Genomic DNA, 17,034 nt, shown 5'->3' on the forward strand with positions numbered 1-17,034 from the left:
TGTTTTTATTGTTTTATCTATTTATGTTATCTGATTATCTCGGATATATTTTTTATGTTGAAGCATAATATAAACATGTCACTCTAAATTGTTTTTATTGATAAGCGCTTGATTGGCATCTACATTTGTAAGCGCACATTTACGACATCACAAAACGATTTTTGGTAGCCAAGGGAACTAACTCGTTTTCTCGTTTTGTGATCGGTGTGCGTTTTAACATTGTCAAGATTGTATTCTCTTCCGTAAGTATGTCTCCCCTCACGTGAGTTTTGTTTGTACATGTTTGCACGAAAACCAGCATATATTAATCATGACAAGTTCTGGTTACGCAGGAAAGAACAGCTATTTATTTATAGGCAATTTTAGGTCACCAGTAAGTACTGTGGACGCAGGATGAAACGGCACCTCAGCAAGACGTCAGCGATTTCATGGGGCTAAAAGGGCACCTCATATTCATAATAACAAGGCTATAAGAACGATTTATGTAGTAGTATATTTATTCATTATTTATTGGGAATACGTATTTGGGGCCATTCATTTGTTCATTATTTCTAATGTCATCTAACGCGTCTACATCCACAAATATCGTTGTCATCTTTGTCATCTATCACTGTCACATACATTGTCGTCACACAGCATTTTACAACACTGGTTCATGAACAACAGAGGTCAACCATTTGTTCAGTTGGTACACATGAATTATACCTGCCACATATCTGCCATATTTGTTTGATGCTACAAATAAAGCTGCATGCGACAGCATCATTATTTGAAAAATAGGACGATAAGGCTTGTTTCGCTCGGTGACGTTTTGCTTATGGAAACCGCCAAAGCAGGGCCCCAAATACTGCAGATGACCGGTTTTCGCAATAACCCTGGCCAGTAGGCAACTGCATTTTCAGCGGTAGAAACTAACAGTTTTCGTCCACTAGTCCTTATAATGATAACATATAGTGCTCAAAACCCTTAAAAAGGGCAAATTTTTACTAGTCCTTATGATACCTTAACAATTAAGCAGTTTGGCAAGGACTATAGGACAAGTGCCAATTTCTAACGCTGATTTTCAAAAACCTTGGTACTGGTAGCTTGTCAGTAGATCATTGAGTATTGTAGACACAAACACAGTATGGCAACATTGAAGAATGGTAAAAATATCTAAAATCAGCTTCAGGCTGTATAAGCTATACCTTATTTTGGCTATAGCAATCATATATCACATTGAAACTGGCATTGGCAACAAAGATGGAAATTTGAAAAGTAGACATGGTAAACAAACCAGGAATTTATTTTTTTCAAAACCATTGTTTGTTTGTTGTTTTACACTGCAGTCATCTATATTCCAGCTAATTCTTGGCAGCATGTACATGTAACTAATGTAACTAATCTTGTCCAAGGACCCGTGAAGATTCCATGGTAGAATAGGTCTTCAGCAACCCATGCTTGCCGTAAAAGGTGACTATGCTTGTCGTAAAAGGCGACTAACGGGATCGGATGGTCAGGCTCGCTGACTAGGTTGATGCATGTCATCGATCCCAATTGCGTGGATCGATGCTCATGATATCAATCACTGGATTGTCTGATCCAGACTCAATCATTTACAGACCGCCGTCATATAGCTGGAATATTGCTGAGTGCGGCGTTAAACAACAAACCAACAACAACAACATCAACCAAGCGAGCAGGTGCCTTAAAGAATCAGGTTGAACCGAAACGGCAATGCATTTTCATTTGCCCTTTATATTTTTAACAATTTTGTATCTAGCATTGTAAAATTGGCAGACAGTAGAAGACAGCAATGATTAAGAAATTATAACAGATATTAATAATCAATGTACAAAGCACAAATACCAATACACAAATTTGTACCACTACATTAAGACAAAAATGACTCAAATTCCATTATCATGTTAAATCCTAAAACTACATACGAGCAGCACATTTGACAAGTATATAGATGACATTATGTCAGATGCAGGTGTATTTTTTGGCATTGCTGTGTTTGGTAAAGAGGGATTTAAAAAACGTTTATGGTAACTCTGTGTTCCCATTTTCAGTGTTGTTGTTGTCAGTCATGTCACAAAGCGGGACTACCAAGTCGGTGTAGTGGCTGCTACAAGTAATAGAATGCTGCGGACCTATTCTTACCCATCTTCCCGAGGCAAGAGAGTTAACTGACTATAAAGTCCAGTTTCCACCCTTGCCAAACTAGGCTGGTATTATGGAGTTACATTTTGGCTGGACTAACGAGTCTATGCATAGTCCAATCAAAATCGCGTACCAAAATCGAAATCTGGTTCGTAAACTGTCATGCAGATTTCGGTCGATTGCAGGATTTGCAAAGCATGTGCACCGCAAACTCGTCAGCAGATATTTTCCAAATCTTTTCATGTTTTTAATCAAGGTGCTCATGTGATTTGATGCATTTCGCTATGTAAGACCCCTTTTATCACAATATAGATCTTGATTATCGATCAGATTGTCCTGACTGGGCGCCACCATTTTGTGTGAAGCAAACGCAAGTGATACGAGGGGTGGAAACTGGACTTTTAAAGTCAGTTAACTCTCTTGCCTCGAGAAGATGATTCTAACCAGGGTCCTGATTTAGGAACTCACTTTTCACAACACTCCACCAAATATTGATAACCTAGTGAGTAGTAGGGCTGCAACAAATACACTATGAGGCGAATACGATTCATATCATGAATATAGGGTAACGAATATGAATATTTATTCACGAATACAATAACAAGTCAGCAGTTGGTCTTTAATTTATTACATTCAGTGAAAAATAACAACATAAATTATTTGACATGGTTGGATAATCATTAATATATTATACCATGTATACATTTATATACTGCATTTATCCAGGTACTAGTATCTGCTCAAATATGACAATGACCAGTGACCACAATACTGTCAAATTATATATCTGATATATATGAGTGTTGTCTTTAAAGGAATCTCTGCATATAATATGTTCTTATGGATATTTTTAGGTACAGGGTATGTAGATGCACATGATTGCATATTCGTAAATATTCGATTCTAGTGACCACGAATAACAAATTCAATTCATGAATGGATACGGTTCGATTCACTGAATATGCGAGTGAATCATAACAGCCCTAGTGAGTAGTAGCTGAAGTATTTTCCTTTCTTTCAGAGATGCCTTGTTGGTATTTTGAGAAGAAAGATATCCGCAACTCAGCATCCGCGCAACATGGCATGGATGCCAACATCGAGGCGCGGTACCGGCGGGAGGGAGCTCGTCTTATACTGGATGCAGGAACCAAGCTAGGACTGTATCCTTGACTAGTGCTCTACATCGGCTGTAGTTTAGTAAGACCGCCTCCGTGGTCTAGTGGTAGAGCGTCCGCCCGGAGAGCGGAAGGTCCGGGGTTCGATCCCCGGCTGCGTCATACCAAAAGACGTTAAAAGATGGTACTTGTTGTTACCCTGTCTGGCGCTCAGCATTAAGGGGCTAAAACAAGGACTGGTCGGCTCGGAGTCAGTGTACTGTGGCTGAGTGGGGTATTCTTGTTAAACTGCGGCATGGTATCTCAGTGAGCTAGCACTATAAATCGGCATCAGTCCGGACTAGTACAAGCAGCCACACACACACGTACATGCACATTGCTATATAAGTGCAATAATCTTGGACGCGACGTTAAACCACATTTCACCACACCTCACCTTTGATGCCATTGTACCTAAACTACTCTATTTCCACAGCACTCAACCAAATAATTGTAAAGTTAATAAGAACGGCCCAGAAAATACCATTGACCATGTTAAGTACATCACTTCTGGTGAGTGGGCAGACTGCTGATACTTGCCTTGCCATTGACGTTGTTCATGTTGTTTGGACTGAGATTGCATTGAAATCACTACAGTGCTAACATTTTCAGAAAAAGTCTTTGTTTACTAAAGCTACAGATAAGCTGTGTATTTGTGTAAAATACCCCCCAAAACTATTCAAACCCAATTACTTTCAGTTAACTTGCATACAGAAATGCATGCATTAAATGAAAAACTTGATTGTTTGAAAACAGCACTCGTAAATATGCAATGAAGCTTTTTCAGCATGTGTACAACGGAGCTAATATCAGAAACACAATAATGCTTTCCGAGTCAAGCCTATATTTAGAACCGTTATATACATCGAAAACATTATTTCATTTTTTACGAATATATCTCATCAAGAATGTTCTGCCTTAATGATCCCCAGACGCTACGACACATGTTCCACGGGAGTGGTGTACTTCCACCGGTTCTACATGTTCCACTCCTTCAAGGAGTTCCACAGATATGTGAGTTTTCCAGTCAAAGTTTACAATGAATTGTTTGAGAGGCATTACTTAGATGTTGGATGACAAAGTAGAGATAATCATGGCCTTTACAGCAGGGATAATTTTAGGTTGGGGCCTTGTGCTTTTAGTCCCTAATTTTGAAAAAAGGCCCACATTTTCAAAGACAGTGGGGCATTTTACCATTGTGCTGTATGGGCTAGTGTGGGTGTACTTCTGGTATATTTTGAATTTTCAGATAAAGCGTCCATGTCAGAAAATTCCTGGTGTGAACCCTGTTACAATAAATAAAGTTCTTATCCATAAATTATCTCTACTTTGTCATCTTTCGGCAGCATGATACAGTAACAGAGTAACCATGGTAACAGGACTATTGTCCAAGTGCTTTTGATTTCTCTTTGTGTCAACACCTTCCGCTAGAATGAAAAGATTAAATTGACTTTATCCTGACTCATACTAATTGCTTATCTCATCTCATTTCCGAAAGGTATTTGAAATTTTCTGAACAGTGTTCCCGGAGAAAAAAACACCCCAGCTCACCTGAATGCATTCCTTAGCACCTGAACCACGTCTTCCCACTAAACAAGGTGTTGGCGATTCCTCACACTACTTTTTCTTTATGGTTGTCGTCTCAGAAGTTGGCTCAACTTGATACCATCACCAGACACTCTTTCTTTGGCCTTGCCATATCATGGTCCATCAATGAGGGGGGGCACGGGTGGCCCAGTCGTCTAAGGCGCTGCGATTCGCTGTGCAGAGTTGCGTCCCTTGGGCGCGCCAGAAACCTATGATTTTGGGTTCGAATCCCGGTGCGCCCCAGTTATGTTTCTAGGTTTGTCAGCACCATATCCGTGCTCGTGGGTTTCACCGAAGTGATAAACGTCTGAGACCTGCATCACTTCGGGCTTTCCTCCCACATTAAGCTGACACGCCGTGATATAACTGGAATACTGTAAAAAGCGGCGTTAACCCAACTCACTCACTCACTCCATCAATGAGGCAATGCTCAATGAGCTTAAGAGCCCACAGTCCAACAATGTTGTCAGCAATGGTTTAAGTATCAAGAATTCGTCTCAGATCATATCAGCTCAGCTTCTGCAGGTCCTACATTACGACGTTGTCAAGGTTAAATAGCTCATTGGTCAGACCTTTATCTGAAGACCTTACTACGTGAACCCTGAGAGGATACATCGATCTTTGACAGCAATATCCAGAGCGCCAACAAAGATGTTGTACAGGATTCAAAGGACCAGAACTTAATAACATCTGTCCAGATCATGAATTGCCTGAACAAACAGTCCATGTAGAGGACACAGTTCAAGAGCAGATTTTCTGGAATCCATAAAGCTAAAGACAAGTTTTCTAACTGCGGAGGTGGCAAGACGTCTTCTGTTCGTGGTGTGGCCAAGGATCCAGGGGATTCCGTGCCTACCGATGATGGGGAACTGATGCTCCGTCCCGATGATTAGGAAAGTTGTGTTTTGAGATCGGACACTGTCTTCACAAATCACTATCTTTGAGATTTTGCTACGAAGGATGTCGCAGGAATTCATCAATTTGGACCATTAGTAGCCCACAACAACTCACAATGCCTACTAGAAGATACACCTTACTACACTCACCCATGGTCACACAGGCTGGATTCAGCAAAATTTACAAATCCGCAAATCTAACAGATTTACACCTATCTTTTCATGAAGAAGGAGGTGGTACCCCACAAGGATATAAGAAGAAGTAAGAAGATTCATGTTCCCGTGGGCTTATACATGTTATATGGACAGATTACAGTCTGAATCAGAAACTTGCTGGAACCCACCACCTTATTTAGGATTCAAGCAATTAGTGTGAGTCAGGATAAGGTAAAATATGTATTTTTTAGAGTAAAAATATTATTTGTACTTATGGCTTCTGTTTGTTGAGCACCAGGTGTCTAAGATTGTAGCTACTGCGTCTGTTGAGCACCAGGTGTCTCAGATTGTAGCTACTATCTGTTGAGCACCTGGTGTCTGAGATTGTAGCTACTGGGTCTGTTGAGCACCAGGTGTGTGAGATTGTAGCTACTGTGTCTGTTGAGCACCTGGTGTCTGAGATTGTAGCTACTGCATCTGTTGAGCACCTGGTGTCTGAGATTGTAGCTACTGCGTCTGTTGAGCACCTGGTGTGTGAGATTGTAGCTACTATCTGTTGAGCACCTGGTGTGTGAGATTGTAGCTACTATCTTTTGAGCACCTGGTGTCTGAGATTGTAGCTACTGCGTCTGTTGAGCACCTGGTGTGTGAGATTGTAGCTACTATCTGTTGAGCACCTGGTGTGTGAGATTGTAGCTACTATCTGTTGAGCACCTGGTGTGTGAGATTGTAGCTACTATCTGTTGAGCACCTGGTGTGTGAGATTGTAGACACTTTGTCTGTTGAGCACCAGGTGTCTGAGATTGTAGCTACTGCCTGTTGATCACCTGGTGTCTGAGATTGTAGCTACTGTGTCTGTTGAGCACCCGGTGTCTGAGATTGTAGCTACTATCTGTTGAGCACCTGGTGTCTGAGATTGTAGCTACTATCTGTTGAGCACCAGGTGTCTGACATTGAAATCTTTGTGTGTGTTCAGGTGACGGCTGCCTGCTGCCTGTTCCTCGCAGGGAAGGTGGAAGAGACGCCCAAGAAGTGTAAAGACATCATCCGCACCTGTCATGGCCTCCTCAGCCCCCAGTCATTTGCTGCCTTTGGAGACAATCCTAGAGTGAGTCGTCATGTGGCTTAAGGGAGTCTCTCCTAGTAACTTATTTTCACACATACAGCCTTGTAGGGTTGTCAACAATGATGAAGAGGTGTCAAGCCTTCATAACACTCTTCACAAACATTGAAAGTCAGGAGTTTGAAGTTTATTAAATAATTGGAGTAAATATCCTCCAAACATGGCTCGATTGTAAGATATTTGATATAAAATTACTTTCAAGACATGATTGAAACCAAGCACAAAAAATTAACCATTTAAATATTTGCTTACTAAAGTTATTGTTCTGTATTAATGATGATGGGATATGTTTTAAATATAGCAAAAAACATGAATTAGTAATGATCTGTGTGTGTGTGTGTGTGTGTGTGTGTGTGTGTGTGTGTGTGTGTGTGTGTGTGTGTGTGTGTGTGTGTGTGTGTGTGTGTGTGTGTGTGTGTGTGTGTGTGTGTGTGTGTGTGTGTGTGTGTGTGTGTGTAATGCTCTCCCAGTGTGTAATGCTCTCCCTGTATATAATGCTCTCCCCATGTGTAATTCTCTCCCTTTGTGTCTACAGGAGGAGGTGATGACGCTGGAGAGGATCCTGCTGCAGACCATCAAATTCGACCTGCAAGTGGAGCACCCTCACAGCTCACTCCTCAAGTTTGCCAAGATACTCAAAGGTATGCTCAGCATCTCAGGCACCCATGGGGACTGCAGGGAAGAATAGGTCCCCAGTACTTATTATGAAGCCCCATATAAAGCTGTTTAATGTGTATGTGTTCATCTCGGTGTACCGTGTGTTGATCTCCGTGTACCGTGTGTTGATCTTGGTGTACCGTGTGTTGATCTCGGTGTACCGTGTGTTGATCTCTGTGTACCGTGTGTTGATGTCTGAGTACCGTGTGTGTTCCAGGTGACAAGGAGAAGGTACAGAAGATTGTTCAGATGGCCTGGACATTCATCAATGACAGGTACGTGACATGTCAGTCGGTTACCACCTCGTTTAGTTCACTGACATTACAGACGACAGGAAGCATTTATTTTTCTTTGGGCTGGCTAAAATGATCAATAATCGGAATCATCGTCAATGGGAAGTAATATTAACATTTATCGATATGAAAATTGTGTCATCGATAATATCTTATATGAACAATTGTAATGAAATAGAGTTTAAATCTACCGAATAAGTCTTGTAATTGTCAATCATATCAATTGCCAGAGACAAAAAGCAATTTTGATAATTGATCAAAATTTAGTTAACGATTATTGATCTCTATCAATTGTATCGTTAGCCAGCTTTAGTTTCTCATAGATCATGGATGACATGTACGATGTGACTTCACAGTAACTACAGCACCAACAGGCTGCTGAGATGGTAACAGTAGCTCCTACAATACAGTCAAGTCTCGTTATTCCGACACTCGTTAATCCCACAATCGGCTTTAGCTGACACTAATGATGGGAACCGATTAAATCAGTGCTATTTAGACCCGTTAATCCGACAGTCTCGCACACCGACTCCAACACACGTAATTGGCAACGAATTACTGAAATCACTCATTAATCAGACTCGTTAGTCTGACACAGTGATCAGCGTACTCCGTAGTCATGTGCCCGCGAGTACACAGCTCGTGTTTTGATGCGAGTTGAGTCGCCTGCTAGCTGCATATTACAACGGCTGCAGAGATAAACTTGCCTAACAATAAACAATTAATGCTTTAAATAAACAAAACAGGATTAATCACATGCTTAGATTATCTCAATCTCATTATAATCAGATCAAGTTCTCGCTACCGCTGAGGACATCCCATTACAGGTCACGTCAGAACGACCTTTGACGAACTATGATCGACCAATGAAATGACTAACAGGAAGTTGACATTGGCACTTAGAAAGCAGCTTTCTTGAGTGTGCGGCACCAGTTTCAAACTGACGACTTCCATTCTCATTCGTTTGAAAAGGCCATTGCCAGAAGTCTTAATTTGTGTCACATGTCTATGTTGTGTCCTGCAGTCTGTGCACCACGCTGTGTCTCCAGTGGGAGCCCGAGATCATCGCAACATCGTTGATGTACCTCGCATCCCGCCTCCAGAAGTATGAGATCACAGACTGGGAGGGGAAAGTGCATGGAAGAGAAATGAAGTGGTGGGAGTTCCTCCTTGAAGATCTGTCCATGCCCTTGATGGAAGGTGAGGAGACTGTTGTCCCGGTTTGTAGTTCAAGAGACTCAAACGAAGAACTTGTTCTCTCCATCCTCATAACATGGCTTCATATATAGAATCCATTCATGTATGTATCGTCGGGTCAAAGGTTTTCGAGGGGCGGTCGGGTAGCCTAGTGGTTAAAGCCTTCGCTTGTCACGTCGAAGACCCGGGTTCGATTCCCAACATGGGTACAATGTGTGAAGCCCATTTCTGGTGTCCCCCGCCGTGAAATTGCTGGAATATTGCCAAAAGCGGCGTAAAACCATACTCACTCACTCGCTCAAAGGTTTTCAGACCAAGGTTACTCGCGCTATAACAACGGGAGGGGGGGGGGGTAGCATCTCACAGACATTGTAAATACTCAGATGATGGCTTGTGTTTAAGAGAAAGTTGTTTATTAAAAGTGAATGAGATGTTTTCATGGGTGAGAATATTATGAGTATCCGCAATGTTCCGCAAATGTTGTTAAACACATCCAGATTAGGGACCATGCTCCATTGAAAAGAAGTTTCAGCTGAAAAGGAAAATATCCATCCTTATCCCTGTGCTTTGCAGTTGTTCATGTGATTAGAGAGGACACTTTGAATGTTTCTTAAGCCTCCGAAAACTCCATAACACAGGGACAGATATTATTTTAAAAATCAATCTTTATGAAAGTATGTTTTCACCAATATATTGGTTGATTCCTTTTTCCACAAATTTGACCTGATGAGGTGTCAAGGGAAAAATAGTATCCCCTGTATCTGTTTGTCATGGGGGCTGTCGGGTAGCCTAGTGGTTAAAGCGTTCGCTCGTCACGCCGAAGACCCGGGTTCGATTCCCGACATGGGTACATTGTGTGAAGCCCATTTCTGGTGTACCCGGCCGTGATATTGCTGGAATATTGATAAAAGCGGCGTAAAACCATACTCACTCACTCACTGTTTGTCATGAGAGCCAACTATGGACAACCAGGTGGTCAGGCTGAAGGCGTCGGACAATGCTCATAATATCAATCACTGGTTTGTCTTGTCCAGATTTGATTACTTGCCAGTCATGTTCCACGCCACTGTGATAGACTGGTAGCTAGATATCTCGAACTGTGGTATAAAGAAACAAACATTGTCAAACCTGAATAATATTTCATTGCAGTTAGTGATGATTTGTACAGGGCCTGTTTTTATACACACCAACCATATCAGTCACATTACTGTACTGGTTTATATCCCAGAGGGGTGGCCCAGTTGTCTAAGGCCCAGCTTTTCAATGTGCAGAGTTGCATCCCTTATGCGTGCCAGAAACCTATGTTCGTGAGTTTGAGTCCCAGTTTGCCCCGATTATGTTTCTAGGTTTGTCAGCACCATACCCGTGCTCGTTGATTTCACCGAAGTTGTAACAGCTTAAGACCTGCTTCACTTTGGGCTTTCCTCCCACATTAAGCTGACACGCTGTGATATAGCTGGAATATTGCTGAGTGCGGCATTAAACAACAACAAACAAACAAACAAACACTCACATTATATCCCAGACTGTGGAGAGATGAACAATAGTACAGCATTCAGAATAAGTGAACAATCCCAATTAGCACCCCTTCCGATTGATCAATGTACACAAGACTGATCTATTCGTGTATAATACGCCCTCGTGTGTTATATGCACCCTAAATTATGGGCAATTAAATTTTGGAAAAATATATCTGTCGTATATATGAACAGTTCAGGCTGTCAGCATAATCCACGAAATTTATCTTTCAACTCTGTTTTTTCCAACAAAATAATATTCTAATAAGAGCCCCCAATATCTAATTTTGAGAGTGCCCTGGGCACTTAATAGGTCGAATACGGTACATGTTATTTTCGGGAATCCTGGGATCTTCAAGAGATAAAATTTGAAATTCCCTCAATTTGTCAACACAGGACTTTTGTTCTTACCGTAACATTACTTCCAGCCAGCATTTTGTTCAGTTTTTCCCAAAATTAATTTTCAGAAGGAGCCCAGGCTCGACCAAACTATACCTGCTTGGTCCCCAGTATTACTTGTTTAGGGGCGGTTCGGTAGCCTAGTGGTGAAAGTGTTTGCTCATCGCCCTGAAGACCCGGGTTTGATTCCCGAATTGGGTACATTGTGTGAAACCCATTTCTGGTGTCCCCTGCCATGATATTGCGGGAATGTTGCGAAAAGAGGCGTAACACAATACTCACTCATTACTTGTTTAAGGAAGAGGCTTAAAATCATCATGATGAAAACCTGATTTTGACATGACAGTTGTGTCTCACATCATAACATTGCTGAAAGTGGTGTAAAATCTTATTCTCAGTGGCATTGCACACTGGTTACAGAGCTACAGATAAGCTGCGTAAAATACCCCCCCCCCAACAAAAAAATATATTCAAAACCCAATTACTTTCAATTAACTTGGGTACAGAAATGCATGCATTAAATGAAAAATTCAAATGTATAAAAACAGCACGCCTAAATACCTAATGAATCTTCTCCATCATGCTTATAAAGGAGGTGGTAGAGCGTCCGCCCGGAGAGCGGAAGGTCTGGGGTTTGATCCCCAGCCGCCTCATACCAAAAGACGTTAAAAGATGGTACTTGTTGTTACCCTGTCTGGCGCTTGGCTTTAAGGGGGCTAAAACAAGGACTGGTCGGCTCGGAGTCAGTATACTGTGTCTGAGTGGGGTATTCATGTTAAACTGCAGCATGGTATCTCAGTATGCTAACACTATAAATCGGCATCAGTCTGGACTAGTACGAGCAGCCACACACACACATACACGTACATGCACGTCGCTATATAAGTGCAATAATCTTGGACGCGACGTTAAACCCCATTTCATCTCACCTAAAAAGGAGGTAATTTCCGAAACACAATTACGAGCTAATTAAGTCAAGCCTATATATCTAGAACAGTAATATACATCGAAAACATTATTTCATTTTTTTTAAATCTTAAAATGTTCACTAATTTTTGGGAAAAAAACAATAGAGTGATGAATAGATGAGTGAAAAAATATTGAAAAATGTAAAAAACCAATAAAAATAGAAACCATAGAGTAAAAACTCAATTGCTCAAAAACTTATCTGGATCTCTGGGTTATCATGGCTATGGAGTTTGGAGTGCACCAGCCCCATGAAGATCCAGGTTGGTCTGCAGCAAATCACGCTTGTTGTAAGAAACGACTAACGGGTTTGGGTGGTCAGGCTTGTTGACTTGGTCGATGCATGTCATCGTATCCCAATTGAGATTAATGCTCATAATGTCAATCACTAGATTGTGTGGTCTAGACATTATTATTTACAAACTGCCTTCAGATCTCTGGTATGTTGCTGAGAGCAGCGTTAAGCAACAAAGATGAGTGCCCTAGTGTCACTGGATCCGTTGTTGTAGAGTCTGTTCTTGTTCCCCCAGATCTGTGTCATCAAGTGTTGGACCTGTACTCTCAGCAGAACAAGGACAGCCTCCAGAAGGGGGAGTCCCCTCCCCCAAGTCCCCCCAAGATGGGAGCTCCCACCCCACCCTCCCCTGCCGTGCCCAGCAGGAAGAGAGTGGTGAGTTGACATAGTGATGGTATCACCCACCAGATTTTTGTGCATTCATCCAGTTCAGACTCAGATTCGGCAGCACGAGTGGCCCAGTCCTCTAAGGCGCAGAGTTGTGTCCCTTGGGCACGCCAGAAACCTATGATTGTTTATTCGAATCCTCCCACATTAAGCTGACACGCCGTGATATAAATGGAAAACTGTTAAAAGCGGCGTTAAACCAAACTCACTCACTCACTCAGACTCAGATTCTGTTCAATTTTCAATGTCAGCCAAGTTGTGAAGCATTGACTGTTATTATTACTTTAAAAAGTTACCCGTGAAGGTCAGGGGTAGAATAGGTCTTCAGCAACCCATGCTTGCCGTAAAAGGCGACTATGCTTGTCGAAAGAGGCGACTAACGGGATCGGGTGGTCAGGCTCGCTGACTTGGTTGATGCATGCAGACTCGATTATTTACCGACCGCCGTCAAATAGGCCTAGCTGGAATATTGCTGAGTGCGATGTCAAACAACAAACCAATCATTTTCAAACTCCTTAGATGCTGTATTATGTGATCTAGTACTCTCTCATCTTTTGTGAAATAATTTTGAAGTGCAGCTAACCTCTTTCTGTATTTTACCAGAGCTCGCCAAATGATTCCAAGAAAGCAAGAAAAGAGGTTCCTGAAAAGAAGAGTGTCAATGGCAGCCAGAAGACAGTCCCACCTCCACCGACAACTGTTGCGACGACAGTGGCGCCCTCTAGCGGCATCTCCTCCTACAACCCCTACGTCGACCGCAGCATGTATTCCTCGTCCTTCATGTCCCAGGAGGGCAATCAGGCCATTCAGCCTCTGATATCCGGCACCCCCACCACCACTGCCCAGTACCCCACCTACCCCCCAGGGCAGGCTCAGCCTGCTGCTCCCCCCCCTGCCCACTATCCTGTCCCCGGCTACCCACCGGCAGGCTACCCACCTGCAGCAACATACGCTCAGACAGCCAACCCCCAGTACACTGCAACCTCCACCACTACAGCTCCAAGACCCCCCTACAATGCAGCCTTCCCCCCAAACTACCCACCCCCAGCAGGTTACCCAGCCTCGACCCACCCACCACCCACTCAACCACCCTACCCCGCCCCCGCCTATCCCTTCCCCCCACAGTATGGATCACAGCCACCCCCACACGGAACAGCAGCCCCCCCAGCAGGTTACCCAGCGGGTGCGCCACCCCCCGGGGCTCCTCCAGGTGCCCCACCAGGATTCCCTCCCGGGGCTAGATTCCCACCCCCACCCCAGGGAGGACCACACCCAGTGCCACCAGGACCCCCAGGGAGTAAGTCTCAGAAAAGGAACCCTAGCATGGTGTCAGGTATTACGACAGTGAGGATAACAGGGCGATGAACTGGGCATGTTTTAACCTGGTTAGTATGTATGGAGAGTGAAGGAAAGTGTGGATTATTGGGGAAATGAGCTTGTAAGCCAAGGTCCTTGAGGAATGACAGGAACTGCTATGTTTTAAGCTGGATACTTCTGTACTGTGGCGGGGCACTGGTGGCCCAGTCATCTAAGGCGCCACGATTCGCTGTCCAGAGTTGCGCCCCTTGGGCACGCCAGAAACCTATGATTTTGGGTTCGAATCCCGGTTCGCCCCGATTATGTTTCTAGGTTGGTCAGCACCATACCCGTGCTCATGGGTTTCACCGAAGTGGTAAACGTCTGAGACCTGCATCCCTTCGGGCTTTCCTCCCACATTAAGCTGACACGCCGCGATATAACTGGAATACTGTTAAAAGCGGTGTCAAACCCAACTCACTCACTCACTCTGTACTGTGGGCAGATCATCTTTATCATGAAGTGTTTACAGCATGAAGTGTTCAGAGATAATTTTTTTGTCAGGAGGTGGTAACTGGAATGCGTTTATGAAGTACGGCCAATGTGATGATTTCGTTTTAGATTGATTTGAACTTGGTCTTCTTTGAATGTAACTCTGTGAGCACTGATGAAGATTCCAGACCTCCCATAACCCAGATGTACAATACACTACATGCTGCCACTTGTAACAGTATAGCATCCGGGTTCTCGCTCCCCTAGCTGCATTTAGTAGCATGCTCCTGTGTCTTGGGAACAGTGATACCGTTAATTGGCTCCAAGTTGTACTGGGGAACACTTGTTCAGAGTTCGAATCCCAAATTCATCCTGATTAAGTTTCTAGGTTTGTCAGCACCATTTCCGTGCTCGTGGGTTTCACCAAAGTGGTAATCATCTTATACCTGCGGGCAGTGGGGTAGCCTAGTGGTTAGAAGTTAAACAACACCCAATTTTTTCCTATGTCAGTTAATCTGTCAAATGAAAAATATCTTTAACTTCTTTTGATTTGTATTTTACTACGTTGTGAACTAAAGAACTGTCGGAAATGCTAGAAAAATGCTTTTCTGGTTTCATGTCATAAATACGAGTCATAGGACTAAAAAAAGAGCATATATCAAAATAACGCGAATTGACCTAATCTAGCCTGTCCAAACTGACATTGTGATTACCCTTATAGCTCTGCAAGTGTAATGTAACATGCATCATGGGAGCAATGTTAACCCAAAAAACACAGCATCATTTTGTCATTTCAGAAGATCCACATCTAGAATTTTCTCAAAATGATTTTTGTGTGTGGATTAGATTATTTTATGAAGACTACATTATTATCATCATAACAGAGTCACGTGTGCATATTTCCATAGTCCGTTGCAGACTGTCATTATTGGACTTAGAATAAATGTGAACTTCCTGTTTTCGTTTGAATTTGTCTCCTGTAAACTTGTCGATAGGACTCCTTGTGACCAAAATACTTCAAACCACAGGTAGGGCGATCGGTAGTTACTCGATATTTCAATAACAACAGCTGTGAAAAATATACTTTTTTTCAGGCAAAAAGCAGTTTTCTAGCATTTCCGACAGTACTCCCTTGATTCAAGGTCTAGCGGCATTACAAATGTCCATAAAGTGTATCACCAACATGACAGGTTTAGTCCGGGACATGACTGATAGTTCCCTATTGTTCTGTAAAGTAGAGAAATGTGAGAGGCCTTTATGTAATGGCTGTATTAGCATGTAATGCAGCACAATGGAAGAAGATAACGGGAATCATAACGAGAAACAAAGGAGACCATCACGATTAAATGGTACACCATTCATTACCTCAGCTGAACTTTGATATGTCAGATGAGACATTATCCTAATTACATGTAAATGCTCTCATCATTAAGTCATTTCAGTGTTTTAGGCAGTTGTCAAGGGCAGCCGTAACACACAGAATATATTTGAATGATTATACACTTTTATGTTAAGATTTTTCTAAAAGTGTATACAAGTATTCTAGGTTATTGTTTCTGAAAACTAAGGCTTAAAAAAATAAAAGAATTGGTTCTCAGGCAAAGTTTTTGAAAAAATAGTGCGGGCTGGCGGTGTAAAGGCCTCCATATACATATTAATTACTTGATGAATTAAATACTGGAATACAGTATTTGACTACCGTTGAACTGGAAAATCTAAGGATTTTTTGCTTTTTAAAAAAAAATGGAAATAAAAAACGAAACGTGCAGCAATCTTTATGATGATGCGGGCGGTGCCTGAGAACCAAGACTATATTTTTTTTAGCCTAACAGGAACTGAAGTGTGTCGGCAAAAGTTCACAACAAAACATGTATTAGGTGTATGCTTGAACTATCACCTTGTGAATGAACATTGTATTATTGTTTGTGAAATTGTGCATCATTGTTGCCATTTTCATGTTATTCTGTAAAGTTCAATTTGTCATAAGCAACTGTTTATTATCACTTATGTTGATAATCAAACATTAATTACCGTATTCGACGTAATAAGCACCTCAGGCGCTCTCAAAATTAGAAATACGGGTCTCTTATTAGAATGTTATTTTGGTGTAAATAACAGAGTTGAAAGATAAATTTCGTGGTTTATGCAGACAGCCTGAAATGTTTATATACGACAGATATATTTTTCCAGAATTTAATTGCCCATAATTAAGGGTGCATATAACACACGAGTGTGTATTATACACGAATAAAATAAGTCTTGTGTACATTGATCAATCGGAAGGCGTGCTAGTTGGGATTGTTCACTTTGCAATATATTAGCAAATATCGCCATGGACACTTATTACGTCGAATACGGTATGATGCAAATTGCTTCATGTTGCTGGGATTCTGGGTTGCTAGCATCCTATACAGGTCGTGACAGGTGACCAATTGCATCAGGTGGTCAGACTCAGTGATGCAGATGATTGTTGA

The 17,034-nt window shown here is 42.2% G+C and overlaps 1 protein-coding gene across 1 annotated transcript; it reads left to right on the plus strand.

Moving 5' to 3' along the window:
* Positions 1–128: 128 nt before the first annotated feature.
* LOC124151496 (cyclin-K-like) lies at positions 129–15,315 on the plus strand. The gene is made up of 9 exons (XM_046524001.2): positions 129–242; positions 3,167–3,305; positions 4,232–4,313; positions 6,915–7,046; positions 7,597–7,702; positions 7,936–7,993; positions 9,036–9,211; positions 12,621–12,760; positions 13,376–15,315. Exons 2-9 carry the CDS (start codon positions 3,169–3,171, stop codon positions 14,135–14,137), a joined length of 1,593 nt encoding a protein of 530 aa, XP_046379957.2. The 5' UTR covers positions 129–242; positions 3,167–3,168; the 3' UTR covers positions 14,138–15,315.
* Positions 15,316–17,034: the final 1,719 nt, after the last annotated feature.

The sequence above is a fragment of the Haliotis rufescens genome, unplaced genomic scaffold (assembly GCF_023055435.1).
Source record: "Haliotis rufescens isolate VD_foot unplaced genomic scaffold, xgHalRufe1.0.p SCAF_3, whole genome shotgun sequence".
In the NCBI taxonomy this organism is placed as follows: domain Eukaryota; kingdom Metazoa; phylum Mollusca; class Gastropoda; order Lepetellida; family Haliotidae; genus Haliotis; species Haliotis rufescens.